Here is a 17,856-nt window from a genome sequence, read left to right as displayed (position 1 = left end):
TTAATCAAAAGGTTAACACAAAACAAAAGTTTTCCTTCCATGGGACGCCACACTTGTTAAACACTTGTTCTAATGGGCTCACGGGTCTCGGCCCCACCCACACTCAAAAATGATATTAAGCTGACCAATCACAGAGCTTACAATAAGCACGGTCGCAATGGGTAGTTACATGTTTTGAGCCATGGCAAAGAGTATGCAAAGGCTGCACCAGACCATCTGTGTGCACTTGACGCAGAAGTATAAATCAGTTTTTACATGAAAATGTTAGCAGGGCTATGCCCGGTCAGTACCTGGATGGGAGACCACATGGGAAAGCTAGGTTCTTATTATTGTGATTGCAATTATTGATTAAATATAAGACAATTTAGGCAGTAATTGTGGATCTGATCTGAGGAGATCTGGTCAAATTTTGGACTTAATTCTTGGTTTTGTCTTGCCTACAGCGTGACATTTAACACAAGTATTGTCTAAAGGTCATATTTGATCATAACCGCTTTTTTGACAACCACACATTTATTGTCTGTCCCATGATAAGGTGCATGGTCAAATTTTTAATAAAGGATGTACAACAAAAACATCAGATCCCACACTGTACAAAACAGTTTCCATATTTTGTGATTCACAAGTGCTTTCTCTTTATTTATGGTTGTGAATTGCATTATGGGATGTTGATCTCTGCTCTGTCGACTTTTGATGTTGAAAAATCAACTCTTAAAAAAAAGACTATTATTGACATTGTAGTAGTTTCAAATAATATAATGTATAAAAAATAATCAATATCTCACTTTAAAGTATCAAAAATGTTAATAAAAGTCTCTTAATTTACTTTTCAAGTTTAAAATTTGTTGGGAGAAAGATTAAGATTCAATGATGCAATTCAAAAGCATAAATACGTGAGGGAAAAACCATAAATCATAAAATACAAACTAATTTTTACAGTGCATTTAAAAAAAAAGGTAAATGTCATTACACTAATATATTACATTGTAGTAAAAATATTATAGCGGTTTGTGGTAGACCATGGTGAAATCTGTGAAGTGGTTGCGTTATGTTGTGATGACTGATTTAATGATAAAAGATGGCGCTTTACACACCTTTGTGTGCTAAGCTGATAATGAGTGTGATTTGTCTCAAGGTCACTGAGATCAAATCCAGTATAAAGACTTTTATCAATTCGGGAACTTATCATCATGTGCCTTATACTTTCACCGGTATTACTGTGGCACTGACAAATCCATAAATGCAAGTGGTGCAGTGTTATATTACTGATAAAGGGATAGTTCAACCAAAATGACAATGTTCTCTTTATTTACTCACCCTCAAGTTCTTCTAATAATTAAGTTTCTTTCTTCTGTTGAACACTTTATTTTGAAGAATGTTAGAAACCTGTAAGCATCAATAGGAAAAATAAATACCAAGCCAATCCCACTTAGCAACATTTCTTTGGCCCAGCTCTGGCCCACACAGTCAGCTTTTGCTTGGCCCACGTGCCGCAGTGAATTACGTTACATGACTGGACCAAGTCTGGCCAAACATGGACCATATCTGGGCCTAGTCTCAGCCAAGTTAATAACCCATAACTCGGCCTGAACTGGGCCAGCTAATATGGACCATGTTTGGCCATTGTCATTATTTGGTGTATCATGACTGCAATGAAATTGATAAACCCATGAAGCATTGCGCTTTAGGCGCAATAATATTAGTAATGGTTTTTAATGGTTAATAATAATAATAATATAATTAGTAAATAATAATTTGGTTAATGAATTATATGTAATGTAGGTTAAATTTGCAACATACAGGAAACAATAGATTAATAAATCTTGATTGTTTCCTGGATTAAAATGAAGGCATTAGAAGATGCAAACAGAAAGATGGAAATGACTTTGTGCATCAAAATATTTCTTTACTCAAAAAACAATTTAAATATATTTTAAATGTGGGTCATAATAGGCAAAACTTACATGGCCCACATATTAATTTTTAACATCTGGGCCAAATACTGCATTTGCCATTTGGCCCATGTCTGGCGTGCCGCCTTAAAGACGGTGCCACCTCTGTCAAACCTCTGTTTAATGCAGTGGTGGAAAGAGTACTGACAAATCATACCTAAGTTAATGTACCATTACTTGCCTAAAAGTGTACAGCAAGTAGAGCAAAATTATCTGTTGTAGATATTACTTAAAGTATGAGTAAAAAGAGGCGAGGCAGTGGCGCAGTAGGTAGTGCTGTCGCCTCACAGCAAGAAGGTCGCTGGTTCGAACCACGGCTCAGTTGGTGTTTCTGTGTGGAGTTTGCATGTTCTCCCTGCCTTCGCGTGGGTTTCCTCCGGGTGCTCCGGTTTCCCCCACAGTCCAAAGGCATGCGGTACAGGTGAATTGGGTAGGCTAAATTGTCCGTAGTGGATGAGTGTGTGTGTGGATGTTCCCAGAGATGGGTTGTGGCTGGAAAGGCATCCGCTGCGCCAAAACTTGCTGGATAAGTTGGCGGTTCATTCCACTGTGGCAACCCCAGATTAATAAAGGGACTAAGCCGACAAGAAAATGAATGAATGAATCAATGAGTAAAAAGAGACCTTTCAAAAGGGTAGTGAGTATTACGCTGTACAAAACTGATGTGTTTACATGTCATTTGTCTATGTGTAAACGTAACATTCTGTAGTGCATTCAGTTACTGCCCAGCAGGCACACAACATAAAAAAACATTAATATTAGGTTACATTTAGGTTTTGATGTCAGATGAACAAAATTCGATGTGTGGCCAGCGTCTAAGGACAACATTATTTTGATGTTCAATAACGACATCAAAGGACGTTGATATTTGGTTGATTTTAGGTTGTGTTGGAAAGTGAGCAAAATCCACCATCAAGCCAACATCTAAAAATACTGAAACTGGCATCCAAAATCCAACATCAACGTCAAGCTGTAACATCATTAGACGTTGATATTTGGTTGATTTTAGGTTTGGACATTGATGTCGGCCTGACGGTTCTGACGTCAACCTGATTTTTATTTCCAAACAAACTGCAATGTCTCCATGACGTTGAGGTACAACGTCAATCTGATATAATGTTGACGTCTTGTGCCTGATGGGTGTTAAAGACCAATTAAATCATCATACAGTAAACATCTGTCATCTTCTCATCAGTAGGACATCCATCTAAACAGTCACTGGGTCAATGCGTGTCGATTTTGAAAATCCTCTCAGACACTTTTAATGCCTCCAAACAGTTTGCTGCAATTATAAATCACCCATGTCTTGAGGTAGTTCATTATGAGGCGATTTACCTTATATATGCGATTTGATTGGACAAAAATCACAGGACTGATTTTTCTAATCCTCATAGACAAGAAAAAAATCAAGTAGTGACTGCAGGTTGAAGGAAAGTAGTGGAGTAAAAGAACAGATACAGCACTAAACATGTACTCAAGGGAAAGTAAAAGTACAGATTTTTAAAACTACTCAGTAAATTACAATTCCTGAGAAAAAACTACTTAATTACAGTAATTTGAGTATTTGTAATGTGTTACTTTACACCACTGGTTTAATGTAAATGTCACTAATGATCAGTCCAAACACTGAAGGGCAGATCCATCTTATGTGTCCTGCATTTATCTTAGTACTATCAACCTTTAATCACACATTTACAAAGCATTTCATTCTTTACTCAAACATTGGAAATGCTAATCAATTTTCTTTAGATTTAAATAAAATCATGAGCATTTTAAGTGAAAATCTGCACAAGTTCATACACTCAGAAATAATACGAGAGCTGTCACATGAGCAGTACCCTGTACTTTATAAGTACTAACATGTACACTGGGGCGAGGCAGTGGTGCAGTGGGTAGCACGTTCGCCTCACAGCTAGAAGGTCGCTGGGTTGCTGGTTCGAACCTCGGCTTTTGTGGAGTTTGCATGTTCTCCCTGCCTTCCCGTGGGTTTCCTCCGGGTGCTCCGGTTTCCCCCACAGTCCAAAGACATGTGGTACAGGTGAATTGGGTTGGCTAAATTGTCCGTAGTGTGTGTGTGAATGTGTGTGGATGTTTCCCAGAGATTGGTTGCGGTTGGAAGGGCATCCGCTGTGTAAAAACTTGCTGGATAAGTTGGCGGTTCATTCCGCTGTGGCGACCCCAGATTATTAAAGGGACTAAACCGACAAGAAAATGAATGAACATGTACACTGAGGGGACTAATTAGTACTTTTAAGGTACCAATGTACCAGTATAGACCATTTCAGGTGCAATATTTAAACCCTGGTCTATCACCTTTATTTTTGATAGCGCACTGTAAGTTTGCTTGGCGAAGATTCCAAGCAGTCGTTTAAATCAAAATCAGCAACAACATACGCACAATAAATATAGAAGCATTTAAAAAAAAAAAAAAGAGCTGATTTAAAATAGTTAGGAGGAAGTGTGCGATGTGAAAATGCGAGACGCCGCTGTCACAAGCCTGAAAATCTTCATGACAACTGCAATATCTGTAGACTTTCCCTGAGAGCATATTAAAAAAAAAGCTGACACAAGTACATCCCCTTTCTAAAGCCCACCCCTTCATTTAGTGGAGATAAAGGGTCTTATCAAAAGAACTCTGTCCTTACGGGTCATTTGATCTCACACACACACAGCTATAAAAGGCCACGGTTCACCTCATCCTACTCTTCTGAAATATACAAACCAGCACATCCAGCTTCACAATGCCAGCCGATTTCAACGGCACGTGGGAGATGCTCAGCAATGACAACTTTGAAGATGTCATGAAGGCTTTGGGTGAGTTGTTTCTTCACTCAGGCATTTGCTGTTTGTTCACACTACTTATTTAAAGTGGGTTGGGGGGGGCAGCTTAATTGTTTTATGTTCAGTCCACTTAAATTTGTACAAACTAATACGTCAATTATTTCCTTCATGTTGACTCAACACGAATCAATTGTGTTGAATCCAGCATTTGTTACAGTGCTTGAATAAAGTTATGGAGAGGATTAGATGGACTGGATCACCAAAGACGCAGATCAGGCTCTTATACAGTAGGTTCATATAGGTTATGTAGGTCTTAGTGGATCGAGCTCGCTGTAATCCTGCTTAAAAGAAAGCGCAGTTGTTGCAGAATCACCAAGTTTAAGAAGAGGATCTAGCGCAAAGTGCACTGTTAAAAACATTCTTGCAGCTTACTTTTTTATTAATCAAACTACATTAGTCATCTCAACTTACCATGTGAAGTTGAGTTTTATAACTTAAAAACATTAGTGGATACCTGATTAGCCTAATAAAATAAGGTAAAGTTACATAAGAACATTTGTTGTCATGACTTTTTGTCATATTATTTTTAACAGCCTAATCGTATTGGGTTTGCATAATATCCATGCTTACGTATAGGCAATGTTTATTTTGCAAAAGCATTTGATCTTTTTAATATCATTATTATTGTTAATATATATTATTCATTCATTCATTCATTCATTTTCTTGTCGGCTTAGTCCCTTTATTAATCCGGGGTCGCCACAGTGGAATGAACCGCCATGTATTATGATTATTATTATTATTAAAATGTTAAAATAGGAGTGAAATAATAATGCAGTTACTTGTGCAAAATTCTCTGTTCTTAATAAAATATATTAAACAGTTCAACACATTTTTACATATACGGTTGAAGTCAGAATTATTATTTACCGTTTATTTTTTTCCCCAATTTCTGTTTAGCGGGGAGCAGATTTCTTCAACACATTTCTAAACATTATTGTTTTAATAACTCATCTCTAATAACTGATTTATTTTATCTTTGCCATGATGACAGTAAATAATATTTGACTAGATATTTATCAAGACACTTCTATACAGCTTAAAGTGACATTTAAAGGCTTAACTTGGTTAATTAGATTAACTAGGCAGGTTAGGCTAATTAGGCAAGTCATTGCATAACGATGGTTTGTTCTGTAGACATTCAAAAATTTAACGTAAAGGGGCTAATAATTTTTATCCTAAAATTATTTTTAAAAACTTAAAAACTGCTTTTATTCTTGCCAAAATAAAAAATAAGACTTTATCCAGAAGAGAAAATATTATCAGACATACTGTGAAAATTTTCTTGCTCTGTTAAATATCATAAGGAAATATATATAAAAAAAATTAATTCAGGGGGGGGTTTGCTAATAATTCTGACTTCAACTGTACATAATTGATGAAAACACACTAAAAAAATGGGTAAAGACTTTAGTGATGAAGTATAAAGACAAGAAAAAAATATATTTATATATATGTAAATTACGGTATAATAATATAATGCAGCATTTTTTAATCAAAAAAGATTATACAATTATTTTATCAAGTGACTTAAATTTTTCATTTAATTTATTTTAGTTCCCATAACATGCTTTCCAATTTCATTTTAGTACCACCGTTCTAAAATGGGCGGTTCATTCCACTGTGGCGACCCCTGATTAATAAAGGGACTATGCCGGAAAGAAAATGTATGAACGAATGCACTAACAATTTAAAATTATTTGCAACAAAATGTATACAATTATGTTAATTATTAGTCATTTCACTTCTATCATTTTATGTAGACTATGTCAAAGTCAACAAATAAAAAAATTAATCTAAAATCCATAACAATATTTAAATTTGTGTGACTTATTCAGCATAACTAGTGGTTAAAATGCTAGATCAAAATGAAGTCAGTTAAATTTAAAGAGATTATTTGCCCAAAAATGTACATTTAATTATGATTCACTCTATTCTTTCTTCTGTTGAACACATAATATTTTTAAAGAAAAATGAAAATCTGTAACCGTTGACTTCAATAGAGGGAAAAACAAACACTATGGAAGTCAATGGTGACAGGTTTCCAACATTTTTCAAAATATCTTCTTATGTGTTCAACAAACTCATCGAAATTTGAAACAAGTAACAGGTGAGCTCTGCAAATGATGACAGATTTATTTAGATGTGAATCCTCCCTTTAATACTGTGATGATGGTGTCATTGTTGAAAGACGATCCACCCAAGAGCAGCTTATACACTCAAACAATTATTTTAATTTGCTCGTTCAAACTTAATTACTACTTAATTACAATCTGCTGAAACAACACGATGGGACAACTTTATTTTTTTTATGCTCACTCCACATAAATTTGTTAAAAGTGTTAAGTGAACTTAATATGTGTTGGGACAACATGAATGAATTGTGTGGAATCCTGCATTATTTACAGTGTTTATAGTTAATTTATTAAAAATCATAATCTTAACTCAATGATAAAATAACTGGCACTTGTTCCAGGGTCCAAGTTCACACCAGGTCACAGTATCTTATCAATTTTCTTTGATAAAGTTGACAGATGAGCGAACTTGAACACTTCAGCCACCTTTGACCCAGTGTGCAAAAGTGTCTGAGATCTATTCTGTCAATCTGTTGCATAATCCGATGAAATATGACCCTATTTCCACAGCGTCCCCAGAGTCCAAAGCTCCTTTTCACTACATTCACATAATAATACAGAGGATTGTTTGCCCAATCATTCCTCAAATAAAATTATGTCATGGTTCACTTGTCAAAAATATCGATTTGAATTTCTTTTGTCGAACTCAAAAGAAGATATTTTGAGAAATGTTGGAAATCTGTACTTCACTAGTTTGTTTTTCCTACTGAAATATCCTTCTTTCAGTTAATATAGGTTTCTATGAAACTGTGAATATTTCCTTTCATTTTATTTAGGCTAGATTATTATTATTTTATTAAACAAACCAACACAATCTCACGGCAATTAGTGTTTTGGTGCTGATGTAGGCCTATAGCGGACTTAAGCACTTCACTCCAAACATTATTTGTTATTCTTTATTCCTTTCAATAATGTTGCCTGGTTGTCTTTTTAATGATTAATGAAGGACTTATAATGCTTTGTTTCATTGTTTATCTTTATTTACAAGTAGCAGAGTATTTACAGCTAATGTATTGTCTATTTCTGTCCGTTTGCATCCCATTCCTTTGTGCCACCTAGCGGCATAGTCGCAAACTGCGGTCATACCTTAAAAACACGTTCTTTTTTTTTAAGCGGCGGCAGTAGATTGTGCGGCGGTAATGGTCATATTGAACTCTCACCTACTGTATATGGAAGTCAGTGGTTACAAGTTCCTAACATTCTTCTAAATATCTTCTTTTGTGTTCAACAGAAAAAAATGAAACTCATAATGTTTTGGAACCACTTGAGAGTTGTTTATCTTTTTTGGGGTCAACTATGCCTTTGATATATTACACTGTTAGACCTTTTACAGTTTTTTGGTACAATTTTACAGTAATTTACTGCAAAACACCCTGTAAAATGCTGCATATAATCTTTACCGTTCACTACTGTATTATGCACTAGATGGTGGGCCATTTTAAAATGTTTACAGTAATTTACTGCATGTTACACTGTAAAAAATAATTCCGTAAAATTTACGGTAAAAAAACGGCAGCTGTGGTTGCCAGTACCTTACCGTTAAAAATACGGTACAAACCGTAAAAGTAATTTTTCATTTTTACGGTAAATTACTGTATTTTATTAATTAATAGAGGTAAAATGTCTGTATTTTGAATGATCAACATCTACACATCTTTTGTGAAACAGTTAGATACGTTAGCACACCCATATGCAGGTGGTGATGAGGAAGTTACATAATGAGCCAATGCTCATCACAAACAACTTTTCCCACAAGCAGAAAAGAGTATCAGCATTTAGAAGGTGCTCAGTGTCATTCACACAGCTACTAAACACCAGTATGGTAACACGCATAAAATTAAAGTCATGAAATACACATTGTTTATCAACATTAGATGCAACATAAATCTCTAATGTACATAACTGATGGGGAAACAACTAAAAAGATCCATATTAATGTCAACCAAATGCATAAAAAGTGATGTGCCATGCAGGGAATTCTGGGAAAGTCAATTTACGGTTATTCGCCGTATATATTAAGGAAACATACCGTTAACCAGGTTACAGATTTGTACTGTAGCATTTTTACAGTTTTTTACCATTGAAATGACTGCCATTTTTACTGTGTAGGAGTTTGCAGTATTCTACTGTAATCAAGTTCTGCTACTGTACTTGGTGACAAAAATGAGACCGTTAATAAAACAAACATTGTCTCTTGATTGAAATTCAAAAGTAAATACTAAAATAAAGGTTTTTTTAATTCTAGTGTAGCGTAAATAAATTACAGTAAAAGTTCAGTAAAAACTGCCATGCTGTAAAATACAGTAAAGGAAATCCCTAGAAAAAAGTTGTGGGATGGCTCTTTTATGTTAAAATGAAATTGCAATAGGGCCCTGCTACTGTAAAACACATTAACAGGTAAGTTACTGTAGAACAGGGGTTCCCAAACTTTTCAGGACGCGACCAGTAAAATGTCAATGCCAGTGACTCGCGACCCCCAATATCCTCTGAGGTGGTTATAAATACAGAAACCTTGCATGCAATGGAGCACACACACCAATGGACCCAAGTCTATTCTTCTTTTAATTTTTTTAATGTATGAGAGCTGGAAATGGGCCACAAAGTTTAACCGGGTGTTATGAAATCTGCTGCATCTGACGCTATTGCTGTGTCTTTAATACAATGTAATTACCCCAGGCGTTGCAATCCAATAGAGGTAGTAACTATAAGCTACTATAGTAACTATATATGGTATAAACGACAATTTTTTCTCTTCAGAAGGTTATGGATAAAATATGGTTATTCTTATGGTTTAATAAAAATAAATAGATTTTTGGAAACCACCAGGCGACCCCCCTTCATTGTCCCGCGACCCCTTGGGGGGTCTTGACCCCCACTTTGAGAACCATTGCTGTAGAGCACAGGTGTCAAACTCAGTTCCAAAAGGGCCGCAGCTCTGCACAGTTTAGTTCCAACCCTAATTAAACACACCTGATCAAACTAATTGAGTCCTTCAGGCTTGTTTGAAACCTACAGGTAAGTGTGTTGGAGCAGGGTTGGAACTAAACTGTGCAGGGCTCCGGCCCTCCAGGAATTGAGTTTGACACCCCTGTTGTAGAGGGACAGTTGCAGTAACTTGCTGGCAACAGTGCTGCTAGTAAGTTACCGCAAAAATACAATAAAACAAACAATGTACTTTATTCCAGACATCGACTTCGCCACCCGTAAGATCGCAGTGCATCTCAAACAGACGAAGGTCATTGTGCAGAACGGGGACAAATTTGAGACCAAAACTCTCAGCACCTTCAGAAACTATGAGGTCAATTTCGTCATTGGAGAGGAGTTTGACGAGCAGACAAAAGGCCTGGACAACAGAACTGTTAAGGTAGGTGCCAAAAAGTAAAAGAACGAAGAAGAAAATAGCAATAGTACTAATAAACTATATATAGTTAACATCAATAAATAATTGTCCTTCAATAGTTGTGTATTTTTTTTACTATCATGATTATTTACTCTTTAAAGGGGTCGTTCACCTAAATGTACTCGTCATTTACTCTCCCCCATGGTTCTATTCAACACAATTTGACACAACAGTTTATTGTTGTCTTTTTGTCTCATTTATTTCTTGTTGAACTGTAAATCAATGGCAGGGTTGCTATGTGTAACGAAAACCTGCTCAAAACACAAGTACTATCTCCTAAAAGTAGTCAAATTTCACTCAGAGGCAAAAAGGTGGCGCCTCTTTGATATAAATTACTGTGGGGAGACTTTTTTGCCGTGCTCCTCAGAATGAATGAATCTGTAATCTGCAGACTTCTACAGGAAATACACAGACTTGACAAAATTGCTGAAGCCTGGGGCTTTATTGCCACCTTCTAGACCAGGGGTGTCCAAACTTTTTGGGCCGAGGGCCATATGCAAAAAAAAAAACGTTGTCCCGGGCCAAATTTTACATACATCACACAGACATGCATGCATATATATATATATATATATATATATATATATATATATATATATATATATATATATATATATATATATATATATATATATATATATATATAGTAGTAACTCATTTCTAATAACTGATTTATTTTATCTTTGCCATGATGACAGTAAATAATATTAGACTAGATATTCTTCAAGACACTTCTATATAGCTTGAAGTGACATTTAAAGGCTTAACTAGATTAATTGGGTTAACTAGTCAAGTTAAGGTAATTAGGCAAGTTTTTTAATAACAATGGTTTGTATTGAAGACTTAAGGGGCTAATAATTTTGAATCTAAAATGGTTCATAAAAAACTAAAAACTGCTTTTATTCTAGCCGAAATAAAACAAATAAGTCTTTCTCCAGAAGAAAAAATATTATCAGACATATTGTGAAAATGTCCTTGCTCTGTTAAACATCATTTAGGAAATCTTTAAAAAAGAAGAAATAAATCAAAGAGGGGCTAATAATTCTGACTTCAACTGTGTGTAGATAGATAGATAGATAGATAGATAGATAGATAGATAGATAGATAGATAGATAGATAGATAGATAGATAGATAGATAGATAGATAGATAGATAGATGATAGATCATAACAAGAACTGCTGCTTAATTGAATGCATGTAATAGCGATACCCGGTGGTTATTTATTGAATTACGTTCATTTTTGTATAGCAGGCCATATTCTATTGAAATTTATAAGAAGCCTTGCGGGCCGCTACAAAACTGATCACAGGCCGCAGATGGCCCACGGGCCGTAGTTTGGACACCCCTGTTCTAGACAAATTAGTGCAAAAAAAAACAAAAACAAGGAAACTTTGAAAGCAAATATGTGAGCTGTGTGAACTAGTGTATTCCTGGTGGTCCTATGCCACCCAACTCGCTTCGAGCTGGTATCGAACCGGCGACCTTCCGCAAGGGAATCGGTTGCTCTAACAAGGAGGCTAAAGACCATGGCCTCTAGCATCTGTCGCTAGAGCACCTTTTAGAGGTCAGAGGAGTGAGGTTTACCTGCACAGCACTTACAAGCTGGCCTCCGTTACACTAGCAAATGTGCCTCGCTCTTCCTGAAAAGTGAAGCCTACAGATGTTTATCGCCCTCTGGTGGCTGGCTGCAGTATAAAGGCCCGTGCACACAGAGACATTTTTTGCACGCATTTTCCGTCTACATTTAACACCTCGTGACTAAACAAAAGGGCGCCTATGTGATTGTGCACACCAATGTGCAAAACGTCAGGTGTAAAAGCGTCATTTTTAAAATAACGCCTCATGCTTGTCTTTTTGTTTTGACACATCGCGTCAAAACCTTCTCCACCAATCAGATTGGGACTTTTGTTCATGTGCACAGAGCTGCTGAAGTTACAGTAAACAGCGCTTGGAGGTGCTCAAAACTGTCAATGCGAGCGCACATTGAAGAAGATGCACAGAGGCGATATGAACGTGGAGCTGCTTATTGCCCTGGTCAACCATAATCATTTCTCATCGCTAGAGCTGGAGCTGCTACTTTAACCATCCATAACAACAAGCCTGTCACCTTTCTGTCTTCTTCTTCTGCGTTACAAGCGAGTGTCAAAAGCTTAAGGTTGTGTAGCGCCATCTAACGTGAAGGAGTGATTTTGCATATTCTTCTGCTCGATGCCAGAGAAAATTGCTTGGGTTTGAACCCGGAAAAATGTCTAAAAAACGCTAAAGATAAACGCAAATGAAAAGCATCCCAGTGTGTACGAGCCTTAAGTCTAGGTATAATGCCATATTCACACGGGGCTTCAGTGCCAATGCTTGACAGAGAGCGTGTCTGAAGTTAGGGCTGCATCAGCCAATGAAATTAGTCTGCAATCGGCTACTGTCTGAGCTGGCATAAAGTAATCTGATTGGCTGACGTTTCCTTTGGTGCTTGAAAGTTGAGAAATTCCCAACTTCTGCAGCGAGTAATGCTGCTGAAGCGGCGCTGACGGATCCACAATTCAGTTCAGTAACGCTTGACGTCACTCATTCAAAGTGAACAGGAAGCGTTGATGATGACGCCCCATGTAAATGGGGTGTAAGGAAGTACTCTCACTGAGTACAGCTGCCTTAAACCGTGCCGAAGCGCAGTTGTCGCCCTTCCCCTGTCCCCCGACAGCCTGCACTCACACTGTCTTTACTTTCCATACCTGAGCACGCTAATGTCATCAATGATACAACTGTTCAGTTTTACAGGAATAGAAGCGCTCTCGGTTAGATCGCCGTAGTTATATATAGTTTTGGTCATTTGGGATGCAGTGACATGCAGTCAAACATTCTGCTGAACAGATCTACCATTTTGACGCTCATAAATTATCTTAAAAGTCCTCTTGCTGTGTGTATTAGGAGGTTTGCTGTAGGTGCAGCTGTCATTCAGTTTGTGCAGCTGTCATGCAGCCGTCACGACAGTTTGTGTTCAATGAAAAGTGGGAATTATTAATAAATCCATATGGGACAGTCCCTTAAAAGTGATGCCGTGTCTTCAGTTTCGGGTTCAGGGGCACTTTGCACTCATACTACAAGCATGCCGCCCCAAAACCCAACCGAACCGCACTCTGGCACACCTACTGTATTCCTCTTCTTTCCGGTCAACTGAACCGCTGCTGATTTGCAGCACTCACACTTGACAAATGAACTGGGAAACGTGCCTGGACATTGTTCAGATAGCATAGTGTGAGTGCATTCTAAGTCTAAACACCAATTGAGCAAGACTCAGGCTAAAAACGTCACTGGCACGCAATCACATTGACTGGACATTTAAGTTTCACTTTCTATAGTGTAAAGAAATGTGTTGTTTAGCTTTTTTCACAGTTTTTTTTTATGGTACAAGTTTATGGTTTTTTTAAAAACCAGACAGCATGTATGTCATTCTGGTGATGATGTGGTTTCATTATCTAAGCTACATACACTATAAGTGCACGTTAAGTGCTAGTACTGTAAGTAAATTAAGTACATATACGGTATTTAACAATACATTTACTTCCATATACTTAGCCTAATTTATGTTTTATAGTTTTATAAGTTAACTACATGGGTTAATGTTGGTTTGGTGTAGGTTTATGGATACCTGGTTATTACCCAGTGTTTGTTAATACTATGAAAAGTACATACACATGAAACAGGATCATAAAATAAAATGTTACTGACACATACAAGTAAAAACCAATTTATATTTTATAATTTCATACTGAGAAAAAAATGTTTGTTTGTTTGTTTGTTTTCAGACCCTGGTAAAGTGGGATGGAGATAAACTGGTGTGTGTGCAAAAGGGAGAAAAGGAGAACCGTGGCTGGAAGCAGTGGATTGAAGGAGACTTGCTTCACTTGGTAAAGAACTGATTAAAGGAATGCATACATACATAAAGAAAACATAAGGAAACACTCTACTTTTTTGGCATGTACCATTTTGCAAGTCACATTTTTCCATTTTCTGAATCCATACAGACAATCTCTGTGTCTGACGGGATCACTTTTAGCTTAGCTTAGCATAGATCATTGCAATGAATTGGGGGTGACAAACTCAGTTCCTGAAGAGCCGCAGCCCTGCACAGTTTAATTCCAAGCAATGCCTAATTTATTAATTGCGAGGTCCCGGAACAGATCGGGGTAAAGGATCCAGCATGTTACCCGAGGATAGAGAGGTGTTGCGCACAGAGTAGAGAGCAGGTGAGGTGGGGGGAGTTGGATGGTGGAGAGGTGTCGCGGACAGAGAACGAAAGTGAAGAGCAGGTGGTTGTCGCGGACGAAAGTGAAGAGGGTTGGGGAGTCGCAGAAGAAAGTGAAAGTTAACAGTGGACGGGGGAGGAGGGGGATCAATAAAATGAGCTGCCGAATTAGATTTCAAAGGTGCTGGATCCAGATCCGCCGTGTTCCGGCACAAATTAAGCCCTGGTTCCAACTCAACTCCAACATACTTATGCTGCAGTCACACTGGATTATTTCCCCATAGACTTCCATTCATATGCACGCCAATGCGTCAGACTGTAAACGCAAGCTCATGCGACAAGTTTTGCTGTTCGCTGCATTGCAAAGTTCAAGCTTGGTGAACTCCGACCTGTGTAATCGCAGCATGTGACTGCGCGAGACCAACCGAAGATCAAAATATGACCTCTCTGTACAGAAATTTTAAATATGGACCAACGCTTGCTTGTTTAAATGTTGAATCATCTTGTTTTATCCGTCCCTTTTTGCAGTGCCGTACGACAGAATTTCTCATGCTCAAACTCTAATGTGACCGCCGCGTTACCTGTAGGTTTCAAACAAGCCTAAAGAACTCAATTAGTTTGATCAGATGTGTGCCTCTTTGTCAGGTGTGTCCATCACCTCTGGATTAGCCCATTAGCATCTTGCTTCAGCAAAGAGTTTCAAAAATATTCCTATTCAAAGCTTGACTCTTCTGTAGTTAGACCGTCTACTAAAACCAACCGAATATGAAAAGTTGCCATTTTCAAGGCCAAAATGGCTAGGAACTATACTCTCATTCTGACAAAATAGTCAAAGAACTTTTCTTCCGTACCATGGCTGCAGCAGGAGCGATGATATTACGCAGAGTCTAACTGTGGTGTATTTTTAGAAGCTGTGTGATATCATTGTGCCTGCTACAGCCAGGGTACAGCACCAAAGTTGCTTAAGTTCCTTGCAATATCAGCTTCCATGATGATGAAAACGATGATTTTTATTTTTAATTGGTCTCATGATGTAGCTACAGAAGAGTCACATTTTAAATAGTAAAATTATCAAAACACTTTTGATCATATTTTAGTAAGATGCTAATGGTCTAACCTGATTCCATCATTTATACTAAGCTAAGCTGAAAGTGCTCCCACCAGACCTGATGACCTACTGAATGATTCAATAAGGATTCACTTGTAAAATGAGCCTATTTACAAAACAAAATACAAAAAATTAAACATTGGAGTGTTCCTTTAAATATCCCAATTTCCCACTTTTAAAGTGTGTTTTAATTAAGGTTTTGTATATTTGTGTTTATAATTATTCTAATAATCCCCGTCTCCCTTTTTAGGAGATTCATTGTCAAGACAAAGTCTGCCATCAAGTCTTCAAGAAGAAAAACTAATGCTCCAAAAAGGCAGCTGGTTTTTCACTCCTGGGTTTAATGTTGTGCTGTGTGTATTTATTAAAGCAATTTTAATAAACAGCCAAAAACTTTCATTCGGTGGTCAGCATGAGAATTTCAATGCAGCAAATAAAAGTCCTCAATCAAGTGCTTTCTGATAATCTGACCTCTAATTAATAATTAATAACAATTTCAAAAGATACTATATTAAATGAAGGGTGTGTTTTATTGAGATTATATCAAAGTTCATATGAACCGTATTATTTTATAGATTGCAGGAGTAAGTGTGTGTGGGACTGTTTCAAGAGCAGCCTTTGATCTGTCATACTATGAAGGTAAATTTGGCTGTAAGGGAAATTATAATATTTTAATTGAATATTCATTCATTCATTTTCCTTTGCCTTAGTCCCTTATTTATCAGGGGTCGCCACAGCGGAATGAACCACCAACTATTCCAGCATATGTTTTACGGTTTCCAGCCGCAACCCAGTACTGTGAAACACCCATAACCACTCACATTCACACATGCACTCATACGGCAAATCTATTTTATTCAGTTCAACTCTACTGCATGTCTTTGGGGTGTGGGGGAAACCAGAGCACCTGTAGGAAACCCACACGAATACGGGGAGAACATGCAAACTCCACATAGAAATGCCAAGAATTTAATGGATAAACAAAGCTGATAAACAATTGCTCTGGAGTTCTGCAAAAAAATACATCTTTTTCTAAGACTAAACTGGTTCAAGTTAGCATTTTAGCATGTCAGGTTTAAAATGAGATCTGTGGTTATTCTGCTAGCTAAACCACATCAGCACTTCCACCTTGCTTTTTTTTTTAACACATATAGTATCAACTTGTGACTTGAGAAAATTTTACCATAAAATGAAATGTTATGTGTTTTACTCTATTGAAAACAGGCAGACCAAATCAAATTATAAGTTTTATTGTTATTGAAATATTTCTGCTACTAAAAGTAATTATATCAATGTAAGATTTGAGATATCACAAATATTTTGATGTCTTTGACAATTCAAACATGAGGCGAAAACAGAGACAAATTGACTCCACAACCCAGCAGGCGGGAATGCGGCAAAAGACCAGCTCCCCTCTTTTCCACCATTTACATTTGAATGCCCTGAAACTCCTTTGTTCAACCACCCCCTCTACACACTGTATTTGGAAATGGATCTTCGTTGTCTCTAATTAGGCTAATAATTGAACATTTTGGCTCATTTGAGTGCTTAATCAAAAAAATAATAATTTTGAAAAAACTCATTTATAGTCTGCAGTAGCAAAGCCTCAAAAATATAAACAATGTATTACAGAAAATATTTTTAATTATTTTCAAAAACATTAGTGTTGCTAATTTTATTATTATTTTTTTTTTTCAGTTCATTATTACATTCACTCATGAGTAGGGACAGACGGAATCTGCAGACATTTTAGCTATTTCTGTGTAGAATTTAGTTTAAAAAAAATCTGCTGATTTTTGCGGAATTATTTTGGGAGTATCGTAACTAAAAACTTAATAAATGAAATAAAAAGTAATACCTTTTTAACTTGTATTTAGAGCTTACAATGCAAGTCCATCTAGATCAGGGGTGGGCAAACTTGATCCTGGAGGGCCGGTGTCCTGCACAGTTTGGCTCCAACTCTAATCAAACACACCTGCTTATAGATTTCTAGTGATCTTGAAGACACTGATTAGCATGTTCAGGTGAGTTTGATTAGTGTTGGAGCTAAACTGTGCAGGACATCGGCCCTCCAGGACCGAGTTTGCCCACCCCTGATCTAGATCCACTTATTAGGTAAACAAAGCAAGTCTCCCATATAATATATGCTAAAAGACAGAAAATATTACTTTACAAACTG

General features: G+C 36.9%; 2 protein-coding genes across 2 annotated transcripts in view; both read left to right on the top strand.

Annotated features, from left to right (window-relative positions):
* The window catches only part of brwd1 (bromodomain and WD repeat domain containing 1), a 1,114,832-nt gene that overhangs the window by 73,317 nt on the left and 1,023,659 nt on the right, over window positions 1–17,856 (top strand). The gene's annotated exons all lie outside the window — the stretch shown is intronic.
* On the top strand, window positions 4,670–16,128 carry rbp2a (retinol binding protein 2a, cellular). Its single transcript, NM_153004.2, has 4 exons — window positions 4,670–4,766; window positions 10,114–10,292; window positions 14,130–14,231; window positions 15,928–16,128. The coding sequence occupies exons 1-4, from the start codon at window positions 4,694–4,696 to the stop codon at window positions 15,979–15,981; spliced, it is 408 nt and encodes a 135-aa protein (NP_694549.1). The 5' UTR covers window positions 4,670–4,693; the 3' UTR covers window positions 15,982–16,128.

Source organism: Danio rerio, chromosome 15, assembly GCF_049306965.1.
Source record: "Danio rerio strain Tuebingen ecotype United States chromosome 15, GRCz12tu, whole genome shotgun sequence".
Taxonomy (NCBI): domain Eukaryota; kingdom Metazoa; phylum Chordata; class Actinopteri; order Cypriniformes; family Danionidae; genus Danio; species Danio rerio.
The sequence above is the reverse complement of the archived record's forward strand: the minus strand, read 5'-3'. Positions and strand labels throughout refer to the sequence as shown.